Source organism: Arvicola amphibius, chromosome 4 (assembly GCF_903992535.2).
Source record: "Arvicola amphibius chromosome 4, mArvAmp1.2, whole genome shotgun sequence".
Taxonomy (NCBI): Eukaryota; Metazoa; Chordata; class Mammalia; order Rodentia; family Cricetidae; genus Arvicola; species Arvicola amphibius.
Genome location: NC_052050.1, coordinates 6,311,778 through 6,332,864, shown reverse-complemented (window position 1 = coordinate 6,332,864; position 21,087 = coordinate 6,311,778). Strand labels below are relative to the sequence as shown.

Here is a 21,087-nt window from a genome sequence, read left to right as displayed (position 1 = left end):
CTCCAGCTCTTTTTTTTTCTTTTTTAAAGATTTATTTATTATGTACACAGTGTTTTGGCATGTATGTCTACATGGCAGAAGAGGGCACCAAATCTAATTATAGATGATTGTGAGTCACCATGTGGTTGTTGGGAATTGAACTCAGGACCTTTGGACTAGTAGTCAGTGCTTTTAACCTCTGAGCTGTCTGTCTGGTTCCTGAGCCATTTCTCCAGCCCCACAGTCTAGTTCTTAACACACGGGATTTTATATTTTAGGGAATATAAGAAATATCTGAAGACATTTTTGGTTATCACTATCAAGGGACACTATGGGCAACAGTATCTACGATCTAGGTATTTTGTTTTGTTTTGTTTTTGTTTTTGTTTTTCAAGATAAGAGTTTCTCTGTAGCTTTGGGGCCTCTCCTGGAACTAGCTCTTATAGACCAGGCTGGTCTCGAACTCACAGAGATCCGCCTGCCTCTGCCTCTCGAGTGCTGGGATTAAAGGTGTGTGCTACCACCACCGACATCTGGGTATTTTGTTTAATAACCTGTAGTAGCACCGACAGCATATAATTATCTGGTCCAGATGGGCCTGGTGGCCCTTGCCTTTAATTCCAGCACTAGGAAAGCAGATGCGGTTAGATTTTTGTGAGTTCTGGGCAAGTGTGGTAAGTCCAAAGTATCAATACTGCAGAACTGAGAAATGTTTATTTTATTCCTTTTGTTTTGTTTTGTCAAGACAGGGTTTCTCTACGTAGGCCTGGCTATCCTGGATTTCACTCTGTAGACCAGGCTGGTCTCGAGCTCAGAGATCCTCCTACCTCTGCCTCCCAAGTGCTGGGATTAAAAGTGTGTGTTACAACTGCCTGGCTTCATGTTATTCTTTTGCTACACACACACACACACACACACGCACATGCACACGCACATGCGTGCGCACATACACACACACACACACACACACAAAATTCAAGTAAATAGCTGGGCTATGGTGGTTCATGCCTTTAGGGAGACAGAGACAGGTGAATCTCTGTGAGTTCAAGGCCAGCCTGTCTACAGAGTGAGTTTAAGAACAGCAAGGGTACGCAGAGAAACCCTTTCTCAAAACAAACAAATAAAAAAACCAAAAAAAGAAGAAACAAGAGCAACAAAAATACTGTTGGTGTCAGTGATTATAATGGCACTGTGAAACTTTTGGGAAAGACAGTGGCAAATTAATTATGCTTAAATAAATATAAATATTTTCTTTTATTATTTTAAAATATAAATTTAAGCCGGGCGGTGGTGGCGCACGCCTTTAATCCCAGCACTCGGGAGGCAGAGGCAGGCGGATCTCTGTGAGTTCGAGACCAGCCTGGTCTATAAGAGCTAGTTCCAGGACAGGCTCTAAAAAAGCTGCAGAGAAACCCTGTCTCGAAAAACCAAAAAATAAAAAATAAAAAAATATATAAATTTAAAACATTTCAGATTTACAGTACATTTAATACTTTAAAAAATTATTTCATTGTATATACACTGGTGTTTTGCCTGCATGTCTGTGTACCATGCGTGCATGAGTGTTGGTGTGTCTGTCTGTCTGGTAAACACAGAGGTCAGAAGAGGGCATCGATCTCCTGGGATTGTTGTTTCACACAGATATCAATGCTTTTCCTTGCACCAGGATCCTCTGGAAGAGCAACAAGTGCGCTGAACTACTGACCCAACACTCCAGGCCCCTAAATTTTCTTATGCATAGCTGATTTCAGCGATAAAGGATTTGGATGCAATTTTGATGACAAAACGATTTTTCATTATTTTTTTTTAACAACTGGTGGGGTTTTATTTGTTTTTGCGAGTCAGGGTCTCATTTAGATCTCGTGTGAGCTCAACTTTGCTATACAGCTGGTCCTGAACTCTCAATTTTTCCAGTTTCTACTACCCAAGAGCAGCGATTGCCGGCTTGAGCCACCATTGCCCACTTCCAAGTTATGCATGTCCACCACTTAAAGTAGGTCATTTAGAATAATCGCAAGGAAAGAAAAGCTGCCAGTATATAAAAGGTTGATGATGTCTCGTTCTTTTGGGGTGGCAGTGGCCACGACTAATTCCAAAATAAGCACATTATACTTGCCGGAGTTCGGGAAAGGGACTGTGAAAATTCTAATAAAATACACAGACCAGGAGGGACACTAAGAAGAGATAAAGTGGGCTATTGAAGCGCAGAAGCTCGGCAGTCCCATAGGACTAGCACGTCCACACCCGCGCATGTGCACACCATCCCAGCCGCCGCCTCTCCCGCCATCTCGGGGGGCCTTCTTCCCGCCTGGCGTGGGACTGTCTGCTGCGCCGCCTGATTCATTGGGAACATTTAGTGCGGACAGGAGGCCCCTTGCGCTTTTTTTTCTGAGGTTGTCTCGGTCAGAATGGTGGCACAGGAATGCAAGGCTGGAGAGGGCTGCGTCGTGGCCGAGACGGAGGGCTCTGTCGCGTTGGGCTGTCAGGCACTGCGGAAGCCGCCCCGGAGAGGTTCCTCTTTGGCAGCTGGCTGCGAGCTGGAGGCCTGAGCGGAGAGCATCGGCAGCGCGGCGAGGTTGGCTTCGCAGGTCCACGGCGCTATGGAGGAGCTCGATTGCGAGCCCGCAGTAGCTGTAAGGGCGCCCGGGAAAGGCTTGTTTTATCGCAGTGTGAACAGGCTTGCCTTCCTAGCTCTGGGACTCAGTTGCCACCGTCCGGGATGTCAGATTAGCTGGGGGCTCGGTTTGGGCGCTGGTGGTCCCTATGCTCAGCCCAGCCGCGGAGGCCCTGCTGCATCCCCTTCAACCCTTGTCTTTCTGACCTTTCCGCCTCTCTAGTTTTCCCCCTCGGGCGTTAGAGTAAGCTCGCTGAGAGCCCCACGTCAGCTTCTACCTCTTCTGCTGTCCTAGCCCGAGGCTTAATCCATGCGTCATTCATTCTCGGGAGAGTCTAGACTACCAGTTTCTGTAGGGTTGTTTTCTATTCCGTTTGGACTTGGGAACTATTTTTGATTATGTGTACGTATGAGAATATGCACAGAGGCATCGGATACCACCTGAGCTGGCGTTACAGGTGGTGGTTAGCCGCCTAACGTAGGTGTCGGGAACCGAACCCCGGTCCTTTGCAAGAGCATTAGACACACTTAAGGGCCCTCTCTCCAGCAACTTTTTCTTTTTTATCAGATGTCAAAAATATGTGATAAATTCATAGTCGGTTGCGATGCCCCTTTCTAAGGCCAGGACTTTGGAGGCTGAAGCTGGGGACTCACCAGTTGAGGCTAGCAAAACCGTTCTCCAAAAGCAAGGGTGTAACTCCAGCTCTTGGGAAGTGGTTGCTGAAGTATCAGAAGTTCAAGGCCGGCTTGTGGCCTTGATTACAAAAAAAAAAAAAAGGTGGCAGCAAGTGGGACTTAAATCTCCTGTCTTTTGTTTATCTTCTGAATAAATTATCTTTCTTAGTGTTTGCCTGTGTGAATGTCTGTGTGAGGGTGTTGGATCCTGGAGTTATAGATAGTTGTGAACTGCCATGTAGGTGCTGGGAATTGAACTGCTCTCTGGAAACCAGTTAGTGGTGCTGAGCCATCTCATCAGCCCGTAAATAAATTAATTTTTATGGTAAAGTTTTCCTTTTTGGTGCGTGTTTATAGGTTTACCTCTGTAGGTTGGATAGCCTATGGCTGTGGGGCTTCTACAGCTAATGTGAACCAAGGTTCAGAGGGATTGGTCTAAACTGGAGAGAAATGTTTAGACTTACTGTTAGCAGAGGTGACACAGGCTGATGGGAGTTTCTTTTAACACAGTTAAGTGTTTTTGTTTGGTTTTCCCTTTTGAGTAACCTATGCTTGCCTGGGATTTAATGATCCTTCTGCTTCAGGCTTCTAAGTGCAGGTGTGCTCTTCTATACTAGGCTTTTTTTTCTTGAGAAGTGGCACACTGGGTTGAGGTGTCCAGTTAAGCTACCTTGCTTCCGTAGGGACTGTTAGTGTCCCTACAGACCTGCTGTCTTCAGCCATAAACACCTGGGCACAGGGACTAGCCTTTCTGATTATGGATTTCTTTTTCTTTTTTTGAATAATTTATTCTTATTTCATATGCATTGGTTTGTTTGTTTTTTGAGACAGGGTTTCTCTGTGTAGCTTTGTAGACTCTCCTGGTTCCATAGTCCAGGCTGGACTGGAACTCAAAGAGATTGGTCTACCTCTGCCGCCCGAGTGCTGGGATTAAAGGCAAGCATCACCACCGCCCAGCGTGCACTGGTGTTTTGCCTGCATGTATGTCTGAGGGTGTCAGGTCCCCTGGAACTGGAGTTACAGTAGTGAGCTGCTATGTGGGTGCTGGGAATTGAACCTGGGTCCTACAGAATTGCAGTCAGTGCTCTTAAGTGATAAGCCATCTCTCTGCCTTTATTCTTTTTTTCTTTTGTGTGTGTGTGTGTGTGTGTGTGTGTGTGTGTGTGTGGTGTTTCGAGACAGAGTTTCTCTGTGTAGACCTGTCTGTCCTGCTCTGTAGACCAGGCTGCCCTGGAACTCGGAGATCCACCTGCTTCCTGAATGCTGGGATTAAAGGTGTGCTCTCCCCTGCCCAGCCTGACTCTGCATTTCTATGATTACACATTGGCTGAGAAAAAAACCCTTCCTAGGAGTAACTGTTCCTGTGCCTCCTGTTTCCCTAGTGGATTCCAGGCGTGAATTCTGAGAAGAAGCAAATGTGTTTTGCCTGGGGTCCTGGGGAGATGCTCCTGTGCGAAACGGCCTTCAACAGAAGAGGTAGGTTCTTGTTCACTTCGTCTGGGAACATTTGTTGATGGCTTGGGGCAAAAACTGAAGTTATTTGCAACATTTTTAGTTTTGAAAATTTGGCTTTGTTATTTTGAGATAGGGTCCACCTGTGTAGGTCTAGTGGGCTTGAATTTGAATTTGTACAGTCTTGCTGTGTATGCCGGGTTAGTTTTGAATTCTACATCTTTCTCCCTCAGCTTCCAGAGTGCTAGGATTTGAGGTGTGAACTGCTACACTTGACATTAAAAACTTTTTAATTTATTTTCTGTGTGTGGGTATTTGGCTACATGCATATCCGTACACCAGTTGTGTGCTTAGTGTCTGCAGAGACCAGAACAGGGCGTTGGGTCCAGAAACTAGCGGTATAGTTATGTGAGTAGCCATGGGAGGTGTAGGGAGTTGGTTCTAGGTCCTCTAGAAGAGTAGCCTGTATTTCTGTATGTGTTTTTAGATTTATTTATTTTGTATACAGTGTTTTCTCTGCATGTGTGCCTGTAGACCAGAAGAGGGCATCAGATCTCATTACAGATGGCTGTGACACCATGTGGTTGCTGGGAATTGAAGTCAGGACCTGTGGAAGAGCACGAAACCATCTTTTCAGCCTTATAACTAACATTTAGATAAGAGTCCTGCTGTGTTGCTTAGGCTGAAGTCAAACTCGGGGTTCAGGCAATGCTTGCAGAACTGTAAGAGGCTAGAGAATTCCAGGCCAGCCTGTGATACATTGATAGACCCTTTCTCAAAAACCAAGACTACAACAGGATATTACTCAGTGGCTCAGTGATAAACATCTCTAGCATGTGCAACACCCTTAATTAGATTACCAATATCACCAAAAATAGGAAACCATGTTGTGTTGCCCGCTTGTAATCCTAGCACTTGGGAGGCTGAGGCAGGAGGATTGCCAAGATTTTGATACCATTTTTGGCTACTGAGACCCCATCTCAACACTTCCCGTCCTCTGGGAAAAAAAATCTTTTGTTCTTTTAAGATAAGCTTAGCTGCCTGGAATTCAGTATATGGACTAGTAATTTGTACTTTATAATTCTCCTGCCTTAATCTCGCAAGTGCAGAGTACACAAGCATGTGCCTCCATGCTCAGCCAGTTTAATTAAAGAATGAAATACTAGAATGGTTTCTCTTTTGGGGAAATGATGTTAATTTTTTCCTGTTCTGTTGCAGACAAATCAGAAACGGCACCGAGCTGCCCCTTTATCTATATCGTAAGGAAAGATGCAGATGTTTACTCTCAGATTTTGAGAAAACTCTTCAATGAATCCCATGGTATCTTCGTTGGCCTGCAAAGGATTGAGGAGGAATTGTCTGGAAAATCCAGGAAAGCTCAGTAAGTAGGGTGCTGGTAGATGCTGAAGTCGGTGATGAAGTAAAATGCATCCTTATCCTTGTGAGTGACAGAAGGCCACAGGACTCGTGGTGTGCCTGTGTGTTTTCTGGGATGAAATACTGTTGGAAGACTTAACTGGGTTTATGAGCTTTTCTATTTGGATTCCTGCTTCATTTGTATGTGTCCCTTGTATGTGCCCATCCCCCAAAAAATAAATAAAAGGAAGGCTAAATAAGCCCTTGAATTAGATCTCATTTTTACAGGATTTGAAAATGAAACAAGCGGCTCTTTAAGAGCTGGCAGGGGCTGGAGAGATGGCTCAGCGATTAAAAGCACTGCCTGCTCTTCCAAAGGTCCTGAGTTCAATTCCCAGCAACCGCATGGTGGCTCACAACCATCTGTAATGAGGTCTGGTGCCCTCTTCTGGCCTGCAGGCAAATATCCATACTGAGATTACTGTATACATAATAAATAAATAAATCTTTTTTTAAAAAAAGAGCTGGCAGCCAGCCTGGTCTGCATAGTGAGTTCCAGGCCAGCCAGAGCTGCATAGCAAGACTTGCCTCTTGCTTCCTGAGTGCTGGGATCAAAGACAGGAGCTACCACCACCTAGCCTTTTTCCATTTTGTTTTAATGTCTTCTTGTATGTCATTTCATTTCTTTGCAGATTGGTTCGAGTGAGTAAAAATTACCGCTCTGTCATCCGGGCCTGTATGGAAGAAATGCACCAGGTTGCAGGTAAGGACCTTGTGTGTATTTGAAGAAAGTATTGGGTGCTGTTTTCTCTAGAGGCCTTTAAGGAGGCTATTGTGCAGTTCAACGTGTGGCCTTGGTTTGATGTGACTTATAAGCATTTCCAAAGAAAATGGGTGTGTGTCAAAAGAAACAAGAGAGGAAACAAAGCCATGCTGAGCTGAGGGAGGGCTAGTAGACTGACTAGAATCAATTCAGCTTGAGTGCTCACTTGAGATGTTTTGTGTTCTGCTAGTTGCCGCTAAAGATCCAGCCAGTGGCCGACAGTTCAGCAGCCAGGTAAGGGTGGCTGTTTTAATTGGCAACATTGTGTCTTTCTGTGTCCTCGGTGTCTAGGGTGGCTTTGAGTCACTGTTGCAGGTTTCAGAAAGAATTCCAGGTAGACCAGCAGCTCCTTGGGGTGGCAAGTGTGGCTTCCAAAGTGCTGGTGTTCTCTTCAAGGTCTAGCTTACGGGAACCCAGGATCTGTTTTCCTTTTCTTTGGGAAAATGAGTCCTGAGCACTTGGTGTTGGTGCATTGTCATTGGAGGCGGGAGCTGAGCTTTTGGGACTACTGTTTAGTCTTATGAACTCGGTTTTTCTGCTGAGCAGCAAGCGGTTATAATTCAGTAGGGACTAGAAGATGACATATAGGACTCTCTTTCCTTAGTGGGATCTCAGGGTTTTTATAACTGATGAATAGAGAAAATACCCTGTCTCAGACTGGTACGGTGTATTTTCCTGTGAAGCAAGGTTCAAGGAGTGATGATGTCTGTCTGAACTGAAGCATGGTGACAGTGGGGGTAGGGTGGGGCATGACTTCATCTTCCTAAGGACAGGGTCCAGGTCCCCTTTATCTTATGTGGGAGGGTCTTATATCAGGCTTTGCTCTTCAGCTTTTACAGTGCCAGGTCGGTTCCTAGGGTGCTAAGGCTGTATACTGTCACTGCTGAGCTATGTTCCCTCAGTCTATACGGCCCCTTTGTTTTTATTCTTGTGTGTATTTATTGAGCGTATAGACATGCAGTTGCCCCTGTGCATGCATGTGGAGGACAGACGAGGATGCTGAACGTCCTTTCTCACTCTATGCTTACTCTGTTTCTCTTGGCTAGCCTAGAAACCTGCAAACTCCAGTGATCCTCCTTCCTCTGTCCCCCTTGTAGTTGAGGTTACAGATGTGCTCAGGTCTCCATCTTGTTATCTGTGTGCTATGATCCAAATTCTGCTCCTCATGTTTGCACAGCAAATTTTCTGAACTGTGGAGCCATCTCTCCAGCCCTTCTGTTGTTTTTGAGTCAGGGTCTCTATAGCCCACGGTGGACATGAACTGTATTGATCTTTCTACTGTAGACTCCTGAATGCTGGGTTTACAGCTTGAGTGAGCTACCATACCTGGCCTGGACTTTGCTTGCTTTCTTTTCTTTCTTCCTTTCTTTTTTTTTTATTTTATGTGTATGACTATTTTGCCTGCATGTGTGTCTGTGCATTATGTGTGTGCCATCCCTGCAGTTGTCAGATCCTCTAGAACTAGAGTTTCAGATGAGTTGTTGGCTACCATATGGGTGCTGGCAATCAAACCAAGTTCTTTTGCAAGAGCAGCCAGTGCTCTTCATGACTGAGATCTTCAGCCCCTGGACTCAACCTTTAATGGCTTGTTTCCTAAGCTTCAGTCATGGCACATGAACCCTTTTCCTTTTTCTTTTATGTGTGTGTGTGTGTGTGTGTGTATATATATATATATATATATATATATATATATATATATATATATGATCTTATATAGTTCAGGCTGCCCTGGAAGTCCTTATCCCCTACCCTCACATTCCAAGTGCTGGGATTACAGGCCGGGCTCCTGCCTCTGACTCCAGAGTGCAAGTTCATAGGTGTTCACCACTGCCCTCGCTCCAACTTTGCAATTTTGTTCTGCTTGTCTGTCTGTCTGTCTATCTCCTACCTACCTACCTAGCTATCTACCTACCTACCTACCTATCTATCTTTCTTTCTACCTACCTCTTTATCTAATTTATTTATTTAATTTTTAAAAAAGATTTATTTATTCATTATGTATACAGTATTCTGCAGGCCAGAAGGGGACACCAGATCGTACTACAGATGGTTGTGAGCCACCATGCGGTTGCTGGGAATTGAACTCAGGACCTCTGGAACAGTAGGCAGTGCTCTTAACCTCTGAGCCATCTCTCCAGCCCCTTATCTAATTTATTGACAGTTTCTCAAAATTATCTCCTCCTTTTACTCAAATAACACTCCTTTAACCACATTGTCAAGAGCATAAGCATTATGTTAGTTTACTTTTCTAATTCATATCAAAATAAATTTATGTGTTAGAATTACGCAGGTTTTCCTTTCTTTCTTTGTTTTGTTTTTTAAGATTTAATTTTCAAGGATTTCTCTGTGTAGTCTTGACTGTCTTAGAACTAGCTCGGTAGACCAGGTTGACCAAAACTCACAGAGATCTTCCTGCTTCTGCCTCCCAAGTGTCCCACCATCACCCAATTGAATTATGCAGGTTTTTCTCTCCCCATCTAAATTCCAATCCTGGTCTATCTGGTGTAAAATCTTCCATAGGAGTATCAGTGACTGTTGGATTTGTGACTCAGGCTCTATTATATTTCTTTGCTTTGCATTCAGATTTCAATAATATTTTCTGTTAAAATTGTCTCCATTTCTTCTTCAGGTCTCCATTTTGTCAGCCATGGAGCTCATTTGGAATCTGTGTGAGATCCTTTTTATTGAAGTAGCCCCAGGTAAGCCCAGTTTGTTTGTTCGCTCAGGCTAACTCTGTCATAGCATCACAGGGTCCCCATTAGCCTCTGTCCTTTCTCTGCTGTGCTGTGCACTGCTGCTCAGAGGCTGGAGCTGCGCTGCTCTTCAGTGTCACCATCAGAGACAAGGACAGAGCAGCCACAGAAACGGCCATTTCATCAGCTACCAGAAGAAGTTACATAGAGAGCCTCTAGGAACTAGCGTTAGGTAGATGGCACTGCAAAGGTACTGTGTGGGGCTAATTAAGCAATTAAGGGCACTGCTGCTCTTTTATAGGACCTTGGTTCCCAGCATGGTGGCCCATAAGCCTCTGTACCTCTAGTTCCAGGGGATCCAGAGCTCACACAGGCCTCTGCTAGCATCAGGCATGAGTGGTGCACAGACACATGCAGGCAAAACATACACACACACATTAAGAAAAAAAAAATACTGAGAAACAAATAGTCAACCAGCATGAAAGAGAATTCTCAATATATGTACTGTCTGCAGTTCAAGTGGAAGGGAATTTAGAAGGGACTGGGTGATGTATGGCCCAGAAGGGCTAAGAAGGCTGTGGCTGGTCATCAGGACTGGCAACACACCTCCCTCACTAATTGGGGTTATTCCTTTGATCTTGAGTTAAGTTGTGACCCATCCAGTGTCTGTCCTCTGTTCAGGTGCTGTGGTTTGCCGGTTTGTTTGTTAGCTACTTGCTGTTTCCCGTGACTACTGTAGCCTTCACCTCTGCGCAGCTCGGCCTTTCACCCACACTCCTGTAAGCTGACTAATTGAGAGGTAGAGGCCATTAGGTTACATAGCGAGGTCTTGCCTGAAAAGGAGGACAGAACCAGCCCAGTGTGGTGATGTGGCAGTTAATCCCATCAGAGGCCAGCTTGTTCTGCGCAGAGAGCAGTCAGTGATCCATAGTAAGCTTCTACCTTAAAAAACAAAAAACCTAGGGACTGGAGAGATGGCTCAGTGGTTAAGAGCACTGCCTGCTCTTCCAAAGGTCCTGAGTTCAATTTCCGGCAACCACATGGTGGCTCACAACTGTCTGTAACTCCAAGATCTGATACCCACTCACAGACATACTTACAGGGAGAACACTAACACACATAAAATAAATATAAAAAATAAAATAAATTAAAAAAATGCTTAAAAAAATCAAGAGGTGGTAGTATCCCCTTAAATCTCAATAGCAGGAGGGTCTCTGAATTTCAGGCCAGGCAGATATACTTTAGTGAGACTCTGTTTCCTAAAAAGAAGGGAAAAAAAGAAAGAAAACAAAATGGGGCTGGAGAGATGCCCATAATTTAAGAGTACTGGTTGCTCCTGCAAAGGACCTAGATTTGTTTCCCAGAACTAATATGACATACAACCCTGTGTAACTCTAGTTCCAGGGGTGGTCTGTTGCCATCTTTTGGCTTTCGGGTACTGCATACATGCAGGCAAAACACTCATAAAAAAAGGTAAATAAATATAAAATTTTAACAAAGGTAAGCCAGACAGTGGTGGTGCACGTCTTTAATCCCAGCACTCGGAAGTCAGAGGCAGGGGGATTTCTGTGAGTTCAAGGCCAGCCTGGTCTACAGAGCTAGTGCCAGGACAGCCAAAGCTATACAGAAAAACCCTATCTTTTTTTTTTTTTTTTTTTTTGGTTTTTCGAGACAGGGTTTCTCTGTAGCTTTGGAGCCTGTCCTGGAACTAGCTCTTGTAGACCAGGCTGGTCTCGAACTCACAGAGATCCGCCTGCCTCTGCCTCCCGAGTGCTGGGATTAAAGGCGTGCGCCACCGCCGCCCGGCTAGAAAAACCCTATCTTGAAAAAACAAAACAGGGCTGGAGAGATGGCTCAGAGGTTAAGAGCATTGCCTGCTCTTCCAAAGGTCCTGAGTTCAATTCCCAGCAACCACATGGTGGCTCACAGCCATCTGTAATGGGGTCTGGTGCCCTCTTCTGACCAGCAGGCATATACACAGACAGAATATTGTATACATAATAAATAAATAAATATATTTTTTTTAAAAAAAGAAAAACAAAACAAACAAACAACAAAAGGACAAACCAAAAAATAATCACCAGCAAAATCCTCAAAACCAAACAATAAATAACTCCCCAATACCAAAAATTCAAAGCGATAACACAAACTTAGTTATTCAGATACCTCCCCTCTCTAGTAGATTTTGAAAAGTCCATTTATCACCATGATATATACCATCTCATTAATGCTAGTAATCAAGTAGCCATTTCAGAGATGCTGCATACAGCTGTCCATGTTTGTAAAGAATGTAGCTGTGGCGGGGCATGGTAGCAACCCTTACCAAGCTGACATCCTATATACTCCCAGCACTTGGGAGGCACAAGTTAGAGTTCAAGGCAAGCTTGGGCTTTAGAACACAACCTTGTTTCCACAACAGCAAAAACCTGATGCTGGAGAGCGGTAAAGTCTGAGGCAGGTTCTGTCCCTTCCAGGATCCAGTGAAAGATGGTCCTGCCTTGCATAGAGGGAGGACTGATTTGTAAGCTTCTTGGCTTTTCCTCCCCAGCTGCAGGAGATAAACCCCGCTGCAGCCAGGTTTTCCGCTTTAATGTCAGTGTCTGTATTTTGGGCAAAGCGGAACTTGCTGCACATGAAGCTGGGGTCTGTGTGTGACATGTGTGTCTTTTCAGCTGGCCCTCTCCTCCTCCATCTTCTTGACTGGGTTCGACTGCACGTGTGTGAGGTGGACAGTTTGTCGGCAGATGTTCTGGGCAGTGAGAACCCAAGCAAGCATGACAGCTTCTGGAACTTGGTGAGTATGATGCGGCTGGCCTCTTCCTCCTTCTGCGCGCACTCTGGGTCCTGGTGCTGGCAGGGGCAGTACGATGACAGACTGCTCCTGGCCTAGGCTCAGCGCTTTGAGTTTATGATCAGAGAGGCAGTTTAACATCCTCCTTCTCTGCTCCAGAGCTAATGTAGCTGGAGAGTAACGCTTGGTAAACTTGCTGTTGGAAAGGACGTTTGGTTCGTCTGTAGACCTGAGGAAGAGAAAGTGCTTTGGGGACTAAGGTGGGGATGGAGGCAGATGAGCACAGAGGCCATTTTGAGGTAGTAGACTGCTCCGCGGCCATGGTTCTCATCCTGTGGGGTATCAGATTCTTCCATTACCACTCACAACAGCAGGATCACAGCCATGAAGAAAGTAGCAGTGGAGTAATTGTATGGTGGGGTCACCACAGCATGAGGAACTGTATTAAGGGTTGCAGCATTAGGAAGGTTGAGGACCACTGATCAGACAGGGGCTTGTGTGGTGTTCTAGAATGCCTGCCAGCATCTGCCAGAGCACAGTCTCCAGCACCATAGAAAGAAAAAGAATATTCTTGGTTATTTTGTTGGTTGGTGTTTTATTTGTTTTTGATTGAGACAGGATTTCTTTGCTCTGGTTGCTCTGGTTGTCCTGGAACCTACTCTATAGACTAGCCTGGCCTAGGGCCTAGATATCTTGACTCACAGAGATTCACCTGTCTCTACCTCCTGAGTGCTGGTATTAAAGGTGTGTGCCACCACTGCCACCTGGCGACCTGACTGATTTGGGTTTTGAGACAAGGTCTCACTATGTAGCTCTACTGGCCTGGAGGTTTTTTTTTTTTTTTTTTTTTTTTTGTCTCAAGGGATTAAGTCATAGAGTAATAGAGTTGATAACCTGATCCAAGTCCGCTGACCTCATGATACACAGCTATGTAGATGAACACACACACACACACACACACACGAGGAATTAAAACACAATTAGTTACCAGCTATCCTATAGCTGACAGTTTGCTGAAGGGTAGTATCTTAGTCAGGGTTACTATTCTTATAAGGAAACACAATGACCAAAAGCAACTTGGGGCCAGGCAGTCGTGGCGCACGCCTTTAATCCCAGCACTCAGGAGGCAGAGGCAGGAAGCTGTCTTGAGTTCGAGGCCAGCCTGGTCTACAAAGCAAGTTCCAGGACAGCCAGAGCTAAATAGCTGAACAGTGAAACCCTGTCTTGAAAAACAAACAAAGAGCAACTTGGGGGAGGTAAAGGGCTTGATTTCCATCTCCCAGTGCCATGGTGCATTGACAGGGGCCAAGGCAAGAACTTAAACTGAGGAGGAACTTGGAGGCCATGGAGAGGCCCTGCTTACTGGCTTGCTCACCATGGCTTGCTCAGGCTGCTTTCTTAGAACCAGAACCACCAGTCCAGGTTGACACCATCTACCATGGACTGGGCGCTTCTCCATTAATCACTAATTAAGGAAATGCTCTATACCTACCCACAGCCTGATCCTATGGAGGCATTTTCTTAGTTGAACTTCCTGCTTCTCCAATGACTATAGATAGCCTGTGTCAAGCTAGTATAAAACCGGCCAGCACAGGGTGTGACTGGGAGTTACTGCTAGAAGGGAGGAGTTGCCCACTTGGGCCAAGGGAGGCCTGATCCCGGGCTAACATCCCACATTTCTTTGCAGGTGACTGTCTTGGTGCTTCAGGGCCGGCTGGATGAGGCCCGGCAAATGCTGTCCAAAGAAGCTGACGCCAACCCCCCTTCTGCAGGCATGTGCCGCATCCTTGGGGACCTGATGAGGACAATGCCCATTCTCAGTGTACGTGGGAGCCGTCCTTCCTGCCTGGTGTTCGAGATCGGGGTCAGGGAACATGTAGGTCTGGGCGCTTAGGGTCTCATAGCCATTCTCTCCCCCAGCCTGGCAACACTCAGACGCTGACGGAGCTGGAGCTGAAGTGGCAGCACTGGCGTGAGGAGTGTGAGCGGCACCTGCAAGACAGCACATTCGCAGCCAGCCCCCGCCTGGAGTCTCTCTGCAAGGTGTGGGGCGGGGGGTGGGGGTGGGACTGGCACTTCCCTTGGGACCCTGGCATCCCAGGTGGCAAGGAGCTGGCTTCTCTTTGGAGAAGGCTGTCAAGTCACTTGACTGCAAAGAGGGAGCTTTTAGTGTTTAACTGGCCCAGCTGCGACAGCAGAGAGCTCAGAGAATGTCTCTCCTCAGATCATGCTGGGGGACGAGGCCACTTTGTTGGAGCACAAGGAGCTTCTGAGCAACTGGTACCATTTCCTAGTGACCAGGCTCCTGTATTCCAACCCCACAGTGAAACCCATTGACTTGCACTTCTATGCCCAGGTGAGTGAGTGACAGTTGATTCCCTCATTCTTGGGAGAGGAAAGCTCTTTCTTCACTCCTTTGAGAAGAATTCTTCTCCAGCCTGCCCACATGCCAGTCCCGCCCAGCCCCCACCCCCAGTCACTGCTTCGGTCTCGGAGGTTGAGGGCTGTCACCTTCCACAGTCCAGCCTCAACATGTTTCTGGGAGGCGAGAGCAGTCCGGAGCCGCTGGACAACATCTTGATGGCAGCCTTTGAATTTGATATTCACCAAGTGATCAAGGAGTGCAGGTAAGGCCGCCTCACTTTAACTGGTCTTTTTTTTTTTTTTTTTTTTGAGGCATGGTCGCTATCCTGGAACTAAGTCTCTGTAGACCGTGCTGACCTCTAACTCCCAGATTTCTTCCCATTGCCTCCACCTCCTTCCTTGCTGGGATTAAAGGCATCTGCACCACACCCTGTGATTATAACTGTTTTAAGGGGTACAACTCAGCAGCATTAAATCTACAGCAGCTCTCGCTTCTTGTTCCTCACTTTTTTTTTCTGAGACAGGGTTTCTCTGTGTAACAGCTCTGGCTGTCCTAGAACTAGCTCCAACATGGTAGCAGGAGGGAAATCCTTCCCATTGTCCAGATGTACTGTAGCAAATCCAGTCCGTGTTCTAAGCAAGGCTACCTGCTGCCAGTCCAGATTTCCTCCTTCCCAGTAGCCTGCGGATCAATTCTCTGCACAACACAAACAGCCAGGTGCTTAACTACTACATACAGAGAAGTTTTTTTCGTTTGTTTTGTTTGAGACTATGTAGCCTGTCCTGGAACTTACAGAGTCTCTGCTTCCCAAGTGTTAGGATCAAAGGCATGAGCCACCACACCTACAAGAGATTTGTTTTCTGAGGCATGGTTCCATGTAACTTAGGGATTAAACTCATTGTGTAGCCAAGGTTGGACTTGAACTCCTAATCCTTTTGTCTCCATTTCCTGAGTAGAGGGTCACAACATCAGGCAGGAAGGGTTACCTTTGATTACCTTGGACACTCCCTACTTCAGTTAAAGCTCATTGCAATGAGGGATATGCTCAGGGTGAGTGCTATGAATCCCAGCCATGACAGTTCAGTGACCCAGTTCATTGAAATTAAATTGTTGGGAAGCACTCTCCTCGAAAGTGGGTGCATGTTCAGTAGGTGTCTAATAATATGTTCACTGTTCCTAGATTTTTCTTCTTACATTTATGTGTTTTTACATGTGCAAGTGTATGCAAGTACACACCAAAAGCCACAGCATACATGTGGAGGTCAGAGGACAATTTTCTGAAGTCAATTTCTCTTTCCATAATGTGGGTTCCAAGCATCAAACTTTTCAGCCTTGGCGGCAAAGGCCTTTTACCTGCTAAACCATCTCTCATCCCCTTTCTAGATTCTTTTCTTCCCTTTCTTTTTTTGAGATAGGGTCTCATGCAGCACAGGCTATCCTTAAACTTGTGATGTAGTAAAGGCTGGCCTTTGAATTCCTGATCCTCTATTATTATAAACTTTAGCTACAAGCCTGGCTATTTCCTAAGTATATCATTTCTTGCAATGCTTTTTTGATTGTCCTGAAATGGAAACATGTATAAACAAGGTAGCTCTGAAGTTCCAGTGAAATCCCCAACTCATCAAAAGAAGCCATTATCTGTTTGCATGTGGTCAGACAGGACACCTGAGCAGTCTTTTTGTTTGTTTGATTGGTTTTTTGAGATGGGCGTTTCTCTGTGTGTAGCCCTGGTTGTCCTGGAACTCACACTGTAGACCAGGCTGACTTCGAACTCAGATCTGTTTTCTTATGCTTCCCGAGCATTGGGATCAAAGGTGTCAACACTGCCAGGATTTTTTTGTTTTGTTTTGTTTTTTGTTTTATGTTCGTGATGCACATATGCATATATATATATATATATATATATATATATATATATGCCCTGTTGTTTCCAGTAGAGGTCCAAGGACAAATTTTGAGTGTTGGTTCTCTTCATTATATGGGTCTTGGGGATTAAAATCAGGTTATGCTTGGCATCAGGCTCCTTTCCCTCAACCATCCCTGCCCAATCTTTGTCTTTTTAGAGCATAGCTTATGTGAGTTTCCTACTCATCTCAGTCATGTGATTGCTCCCTTCCCTGACTTCCTTTTTCCCTTGATGTGTGGATTTGCAGCATTGCCTTGAGCAACTGGTGGTTTGTAGCTCACCTCACCGACCTTTTGGATCACTGCAGACTCCTCCAGTCACACAACCTCTAGTAAGTTGGCCAAATGCACTGATCCTCTTTCTTATGTCATCAGGCCTCTGAGGGAGGGCTAGTAGAATGCACTGGGGCAGGTTAGGTTGCAGGAGCCCTGCAGTCCTGTATTGTTTTTTTCCAGTTTCGGTTCTAACATGAGAGAATTCCTTCTGCTGGAATATGCCTCAGGACTGTTTGCTCATCACAGGTGGGAAGCCCCACAAATGGTAAAGACCTTGTGGATGCCAGTTGCACTTCACTGTTCTTTTCGCTGGTTTTGAGGGGTTGGGAGGATGAGCCTCAGGTGGCAGTGCCCACAGCCATAGGGTAGCCCGTCTAGCCTTTCAACATCCGCCTTCCTTGTCCTCAGCTTGTGGCAGCTGGGGGTGGATTACTTTGACTACTGCCCGGAGCTGGGCCGAGTTTCCTTGGAGCTGCACATTGAGCGGATTCCTCTCAACACAGAGCAGAAAGCCTTGAAGGTGCTGAGGATTTGTGAGCAGCGGCAGATGACCGAACAAGGTGATTCCAGGCTTTTCCCAGAATGTCCTCTGGTTTGTCAGGGCATGCCTAGGCTGAGCCCAGCTCCCAAACACTGTGACACCTTACCTTGCCACCACAGCGGAGAGACAGTGTGTGTACATGCTCAGACACGGCCACCATCAGGGAGGTAGTGGATTTTTCTAGGTCTTTTTCTTCTGGAATTGCCCTGTAAGAACTAGAAAAATCAGCCCTTTGGCTTTTAGAAAAGATCTACCTGTTCTCACATTCCATGCGATCTGTGGTCAGAGCCGAGCGTCATGTCGGTGTAAGTGGGTAGTAGCTACCAGCAAAGCCTGGAGCAGTAGGAAAGCCGGGCAGGACCACAGTGACAGGCACAGGTGTCCATAGCTTTGTCCTCGTCCTCCCACTACTGCTGAGCAAGAAGCACTTGCACACTTAAACCATGACCTGAAGGAAGGTTGATTCTGTGGTCTTTGGACAGATAATGGTGGGACTGTTATGTGGAGGAAAACCAAAACCTTTTTTGCCTCTCAAGCACAAAGACTCAGGAAGCCAGTCTAGTGGCTGGGTCGCCTGTGACACTGAGCAGAGTGGTGGCGCACACCGTTAGTCTGGGCACTCGAGAGGCAGAGGCAGGTGGATCTGAGTTCAAGGCCAGCCTGGCCTATTGAGTGAACTATGAAGTTTCTGATTCTTCTCACTTAGCTATACATTGAACCCATAATACTTTAGATTGTAATGAGGCTGTAGCAAGGCCGTGTCTGTCTCCCCACATCTCTTCATGGGAGGGATTCTAAGACTTTGCATTTTGTCTTCTCTCTTCCAAAGTTCGAAGTATCTGTAAAATCTTGGCCATGAAGGCTGTCCGTAATAATCGCCTGGGCTCTGCCCTCTCTTGGAGCATCCGTGCCAAAGATGCTGCTTTTGCCACACTCGTATCTGACAGGTGGGTGCAGCTTTCTGGTTGGCTGGGAGGTTGGAGTTTGAGGAGGGCCTAGTACTGCTGCTCTAGCCTCTGGGTTGGGTCCTGCAGATTCCTCAGGGATTATTGTGAAAGAGGCTGCTTTTCTGATTTGGATCTCATTGACAACCTGGGCCCAGCCATGATGCTCAGTGATCGACTGACTTTTCTTGGTGAGTCTCTGCATTCTTTTCCATGAGTATAAGGGGACCATCTTTCTAGATTTCTCCAATCGACATAGAAAACCTATGTGCTTTCCTTTGCAGAATTTTGGTAACATTTTATTTCCAAGTCATTACAAACTTAGGGAAATGTAGAAATGGCACAAAGAATGACACCTTTTATATGCATTTCTCATATACATCTTTGTTTCTAAGACAGGGTCTCACTGTGTAGTTTTGGCTGTCCTGGAAATCCCTATGTGGACCAGGCTACCCTCAAACATGGAAATGTGGGGGCTGGAGAGATGGCTCAGTGGCTAAGAGCACTGATTGCTCTTCCAGAGGACCCAGGTCAATTCCCAGCAACCACATGATAGCTCACCACTCCAGTTCCATAGTATCTGATACTCTCACACATACAGACAAAACACCAATGCACATAAAAAGAAATAAATCCTTATGAGGCGGTGGTGGCACACGTTTTTAGTCCTAGCACTCGGGAGGTAGAGGCAGGCTCTGTGAGTTTGAGGCCAGCCTAGTCTACAGAATGAGTTCTGAGATAACCAGGGCTACACAGAGAAATCCTGTCTTGAAAAAAACATCACATAGAAATTTGTCTCACCTCCTTTAGGTTGGGATTATGGACCTAGAGAATGGAATGTCTTTCACGTCCAATATACCATCACACTTCCACCAGATTTTCTTCTCGTCACTTATGTGAGCTGGTAGTTCACTGCAGTTAGAGAATAGCTTTATATCACCAGAGCTCAGAGTACTTTAATCTTTTTTCCTTTTAAATTTATTTTTGACATGCATTGATATTTTGCCTGCATGTGTATCTGTGTGAGAGTGTCAGATTCTCTGAAACTGGAGTTACAGTTGTAAGCTGCCATGTAAGTGATGGGAATTGAATCCAGGTCCTCTGGGACAGCAGCCTGTGCTCTCTATAGCCCTTTAATCTTTTTTTTAAAACTTCTGTTTTGTGTATGGGTGTTTTGCCTGCATGTGTATCTGCACCCTGTATATGTGTGGTGCTTGCAGAAGCCAGAAGAGGGTGTGGGGTCCCATAGGACTGGAGTTACATGGTTGTGCTGCCTTGTGGGTGCTGGGCACTGAATCCAAGTTTTCTGTAAGGAGTTAGTACAATTAACCATGGGTCATCTTTTCAGCCCTTATCTGATCTCCTGTAGTCTATTAGAGTGCCGATATTTCCACAGATTTGGTGTTCCTTTGAATCCTATATTTTTCTATGAACTTGAGACTGTTCTACAAACATCCCAGTGTATGGAGTTCTAGTTTAAAGCCAGGGTGCTTTTTCTAAGGATCAGGTAAGTGGAGAGGCATGTTCAGGTGAATTCCTGCCCTTTCTAACAGGAAAGTACCGGGAGTTCCACAGACTGTATGGGGAGAAGCGCTTTGGTGATGCTGCTTCTCTTCTGCTGTCCCTCATGACCTCTCAGATCGCACCCCGTTCTTTCTGGATGACTCTGCTCACAGATGCCCTACCTCTTTTGGAACAGAAACAGGTAAGGCTTCATCACACCTAAGCAGAGTTTATTCTGTCCTTTGGTGATCTTCCTTTGTTTGGTTCTTTAGCCTCCTCCCACGCACCTGAGTGTATTATAAGGCTCATGAAAGAGCCAAAGTGACGCTGTCTGCCAGTGGTGCTGACTGACTAGAGGTGGATGTGAGCTGTAGCGGCAGCCCAGATCCTGAGAAGGAAGGTCTTCCCTGAACTTGGACCCATGCCTAGCCCAACACAGGCTCTGCCAGGGGAGCAGCTAAGTAAAGCATCCTTTTTCCCCTAGGTGATTTTTTCAGCAGAACAGACATACGAGCTGATGCGCTGCCTGGAAGACTTGGCCTCAGGGAGGCCAGGGTGTGGCGAGCCCGACGCCCAGCGACTCCAGGTCATTTTCACTTTGGGAGGTGGTTCCATATGGAAGTGGGAAAAGGTTTCTGTCCTGGGATTTCCCTCCATTTTCCCGGGGTGCTGATGAACCATATGCCTTTTAGTTAACCTGTCCTGTGACATACCATTTCTAGGACCAAGTGGGATGGTTCTAGTCTTCCTGTCCCTTTTGTCTGCACTGCAGAGTTATCTAGTGCAGTGCTGGTCTTGGGCTGAGCCCAGGAAGCACTAGGGAATGCTGCCTCTTGTGCCTCACACCGCCTCTCTGCTCTTTAGGATGACGACATAGAGACCACCAAGGTGGAAATGCTGAGACTGGCTCTTGCCCGGAATCTTGCTCAGGCAATTATAAGAGAAGGCTCACTGGAAGGTTCCTGAGATAAGCTGAGGACAGTTGCAATATAGTAACTTTGTATGGCAGTGTAAATAGATTTTAAAGGAATAAATTTTTTTTGCAAATACAAGGCCAGTTATTAGTCTGACCAAGGAGTTTTTAATCACTGTCTTGAACCTAAAGTGACAAAAATGAACAAAATGTGTTTTGTCCAGTTTTTAACACAGGCTGGCTGTGTCAAGTAGTAT

The 21,087-nt window shown here is 45.9% G+C and overlaps 1 protein-coding gene across 1 annotated transcript; it reads left to right on the top strand.

The window, feature by feature from the left end:
- Nucleotides 1-2,490: 2,490 nt before the first annotated feature.
- On the top strand, nucleotides 2,491-20,987 carry Nup85 (nucleoporin 85). The gene is made up of 19 exons (XM_038328808.1): nucleotides 2,491-2,612; nucleotides 4,651-4,744; nucleotides 5,939-6,101; nucleotides 6,769-6,839; nucleotides 7,090-7,133; nucleotides 9,529-9,598; nucleotides 12,265-12,386; nucleotides 14,071-14,205; nucleotides 14,304-14,426; nucleotides 14,608-14,739; nucleotides 14,904-15,010; nucleotides 16,902-16,985; nucleotides 17,110-17,175; nucleotides 17,338-17,489; nucleotides 18,300-18,417; nucleotides 18,505-18,605; nucleotides 19,968-20,119; nucleotides 20,402-20,503; nucleotides 20,782-20,987. Exons 1-19 carry the CDS (start codon nucleotides 2,580-2,582, stop codon nucleotides 20,881-20,883), a joined length of 1,971 nt encoding a protein of 656 aa, XP_038184736.1. The 5' UTR covers nucleotides 2,491-2,579; the 3' UTR covers nucleotides 20,884-20,987.
- The last annotated feature ends 100 nt before the right edge of the window (nucleotides 20,988-21,087 follow it).

Excerpts from the sequence above, each read along its gene's own strand:
- Nup85 (XM_038328808.1), top strand. The coding sequence starts at position 2,580 with ATGGAGGAGCTCGATTGCGAGCCCGCAGTAGCT. Across the intron at positions 7,134-9,528 it reads GCCGACAGTTCAGCAGCCAG|GTCTCCATTTTGTCAGCCAT; the intron begins GTAAGGGTGGCT and ends TTTCTTCTTCAG. Across the intron at positions 16,986-17,109 it reads CTCCAGTCACACAACCTCTA|TTTCGGTTCTAACATGAGAG; the intron begins GTAAGTTGGCCA and ends GTTTTTTTCCAG.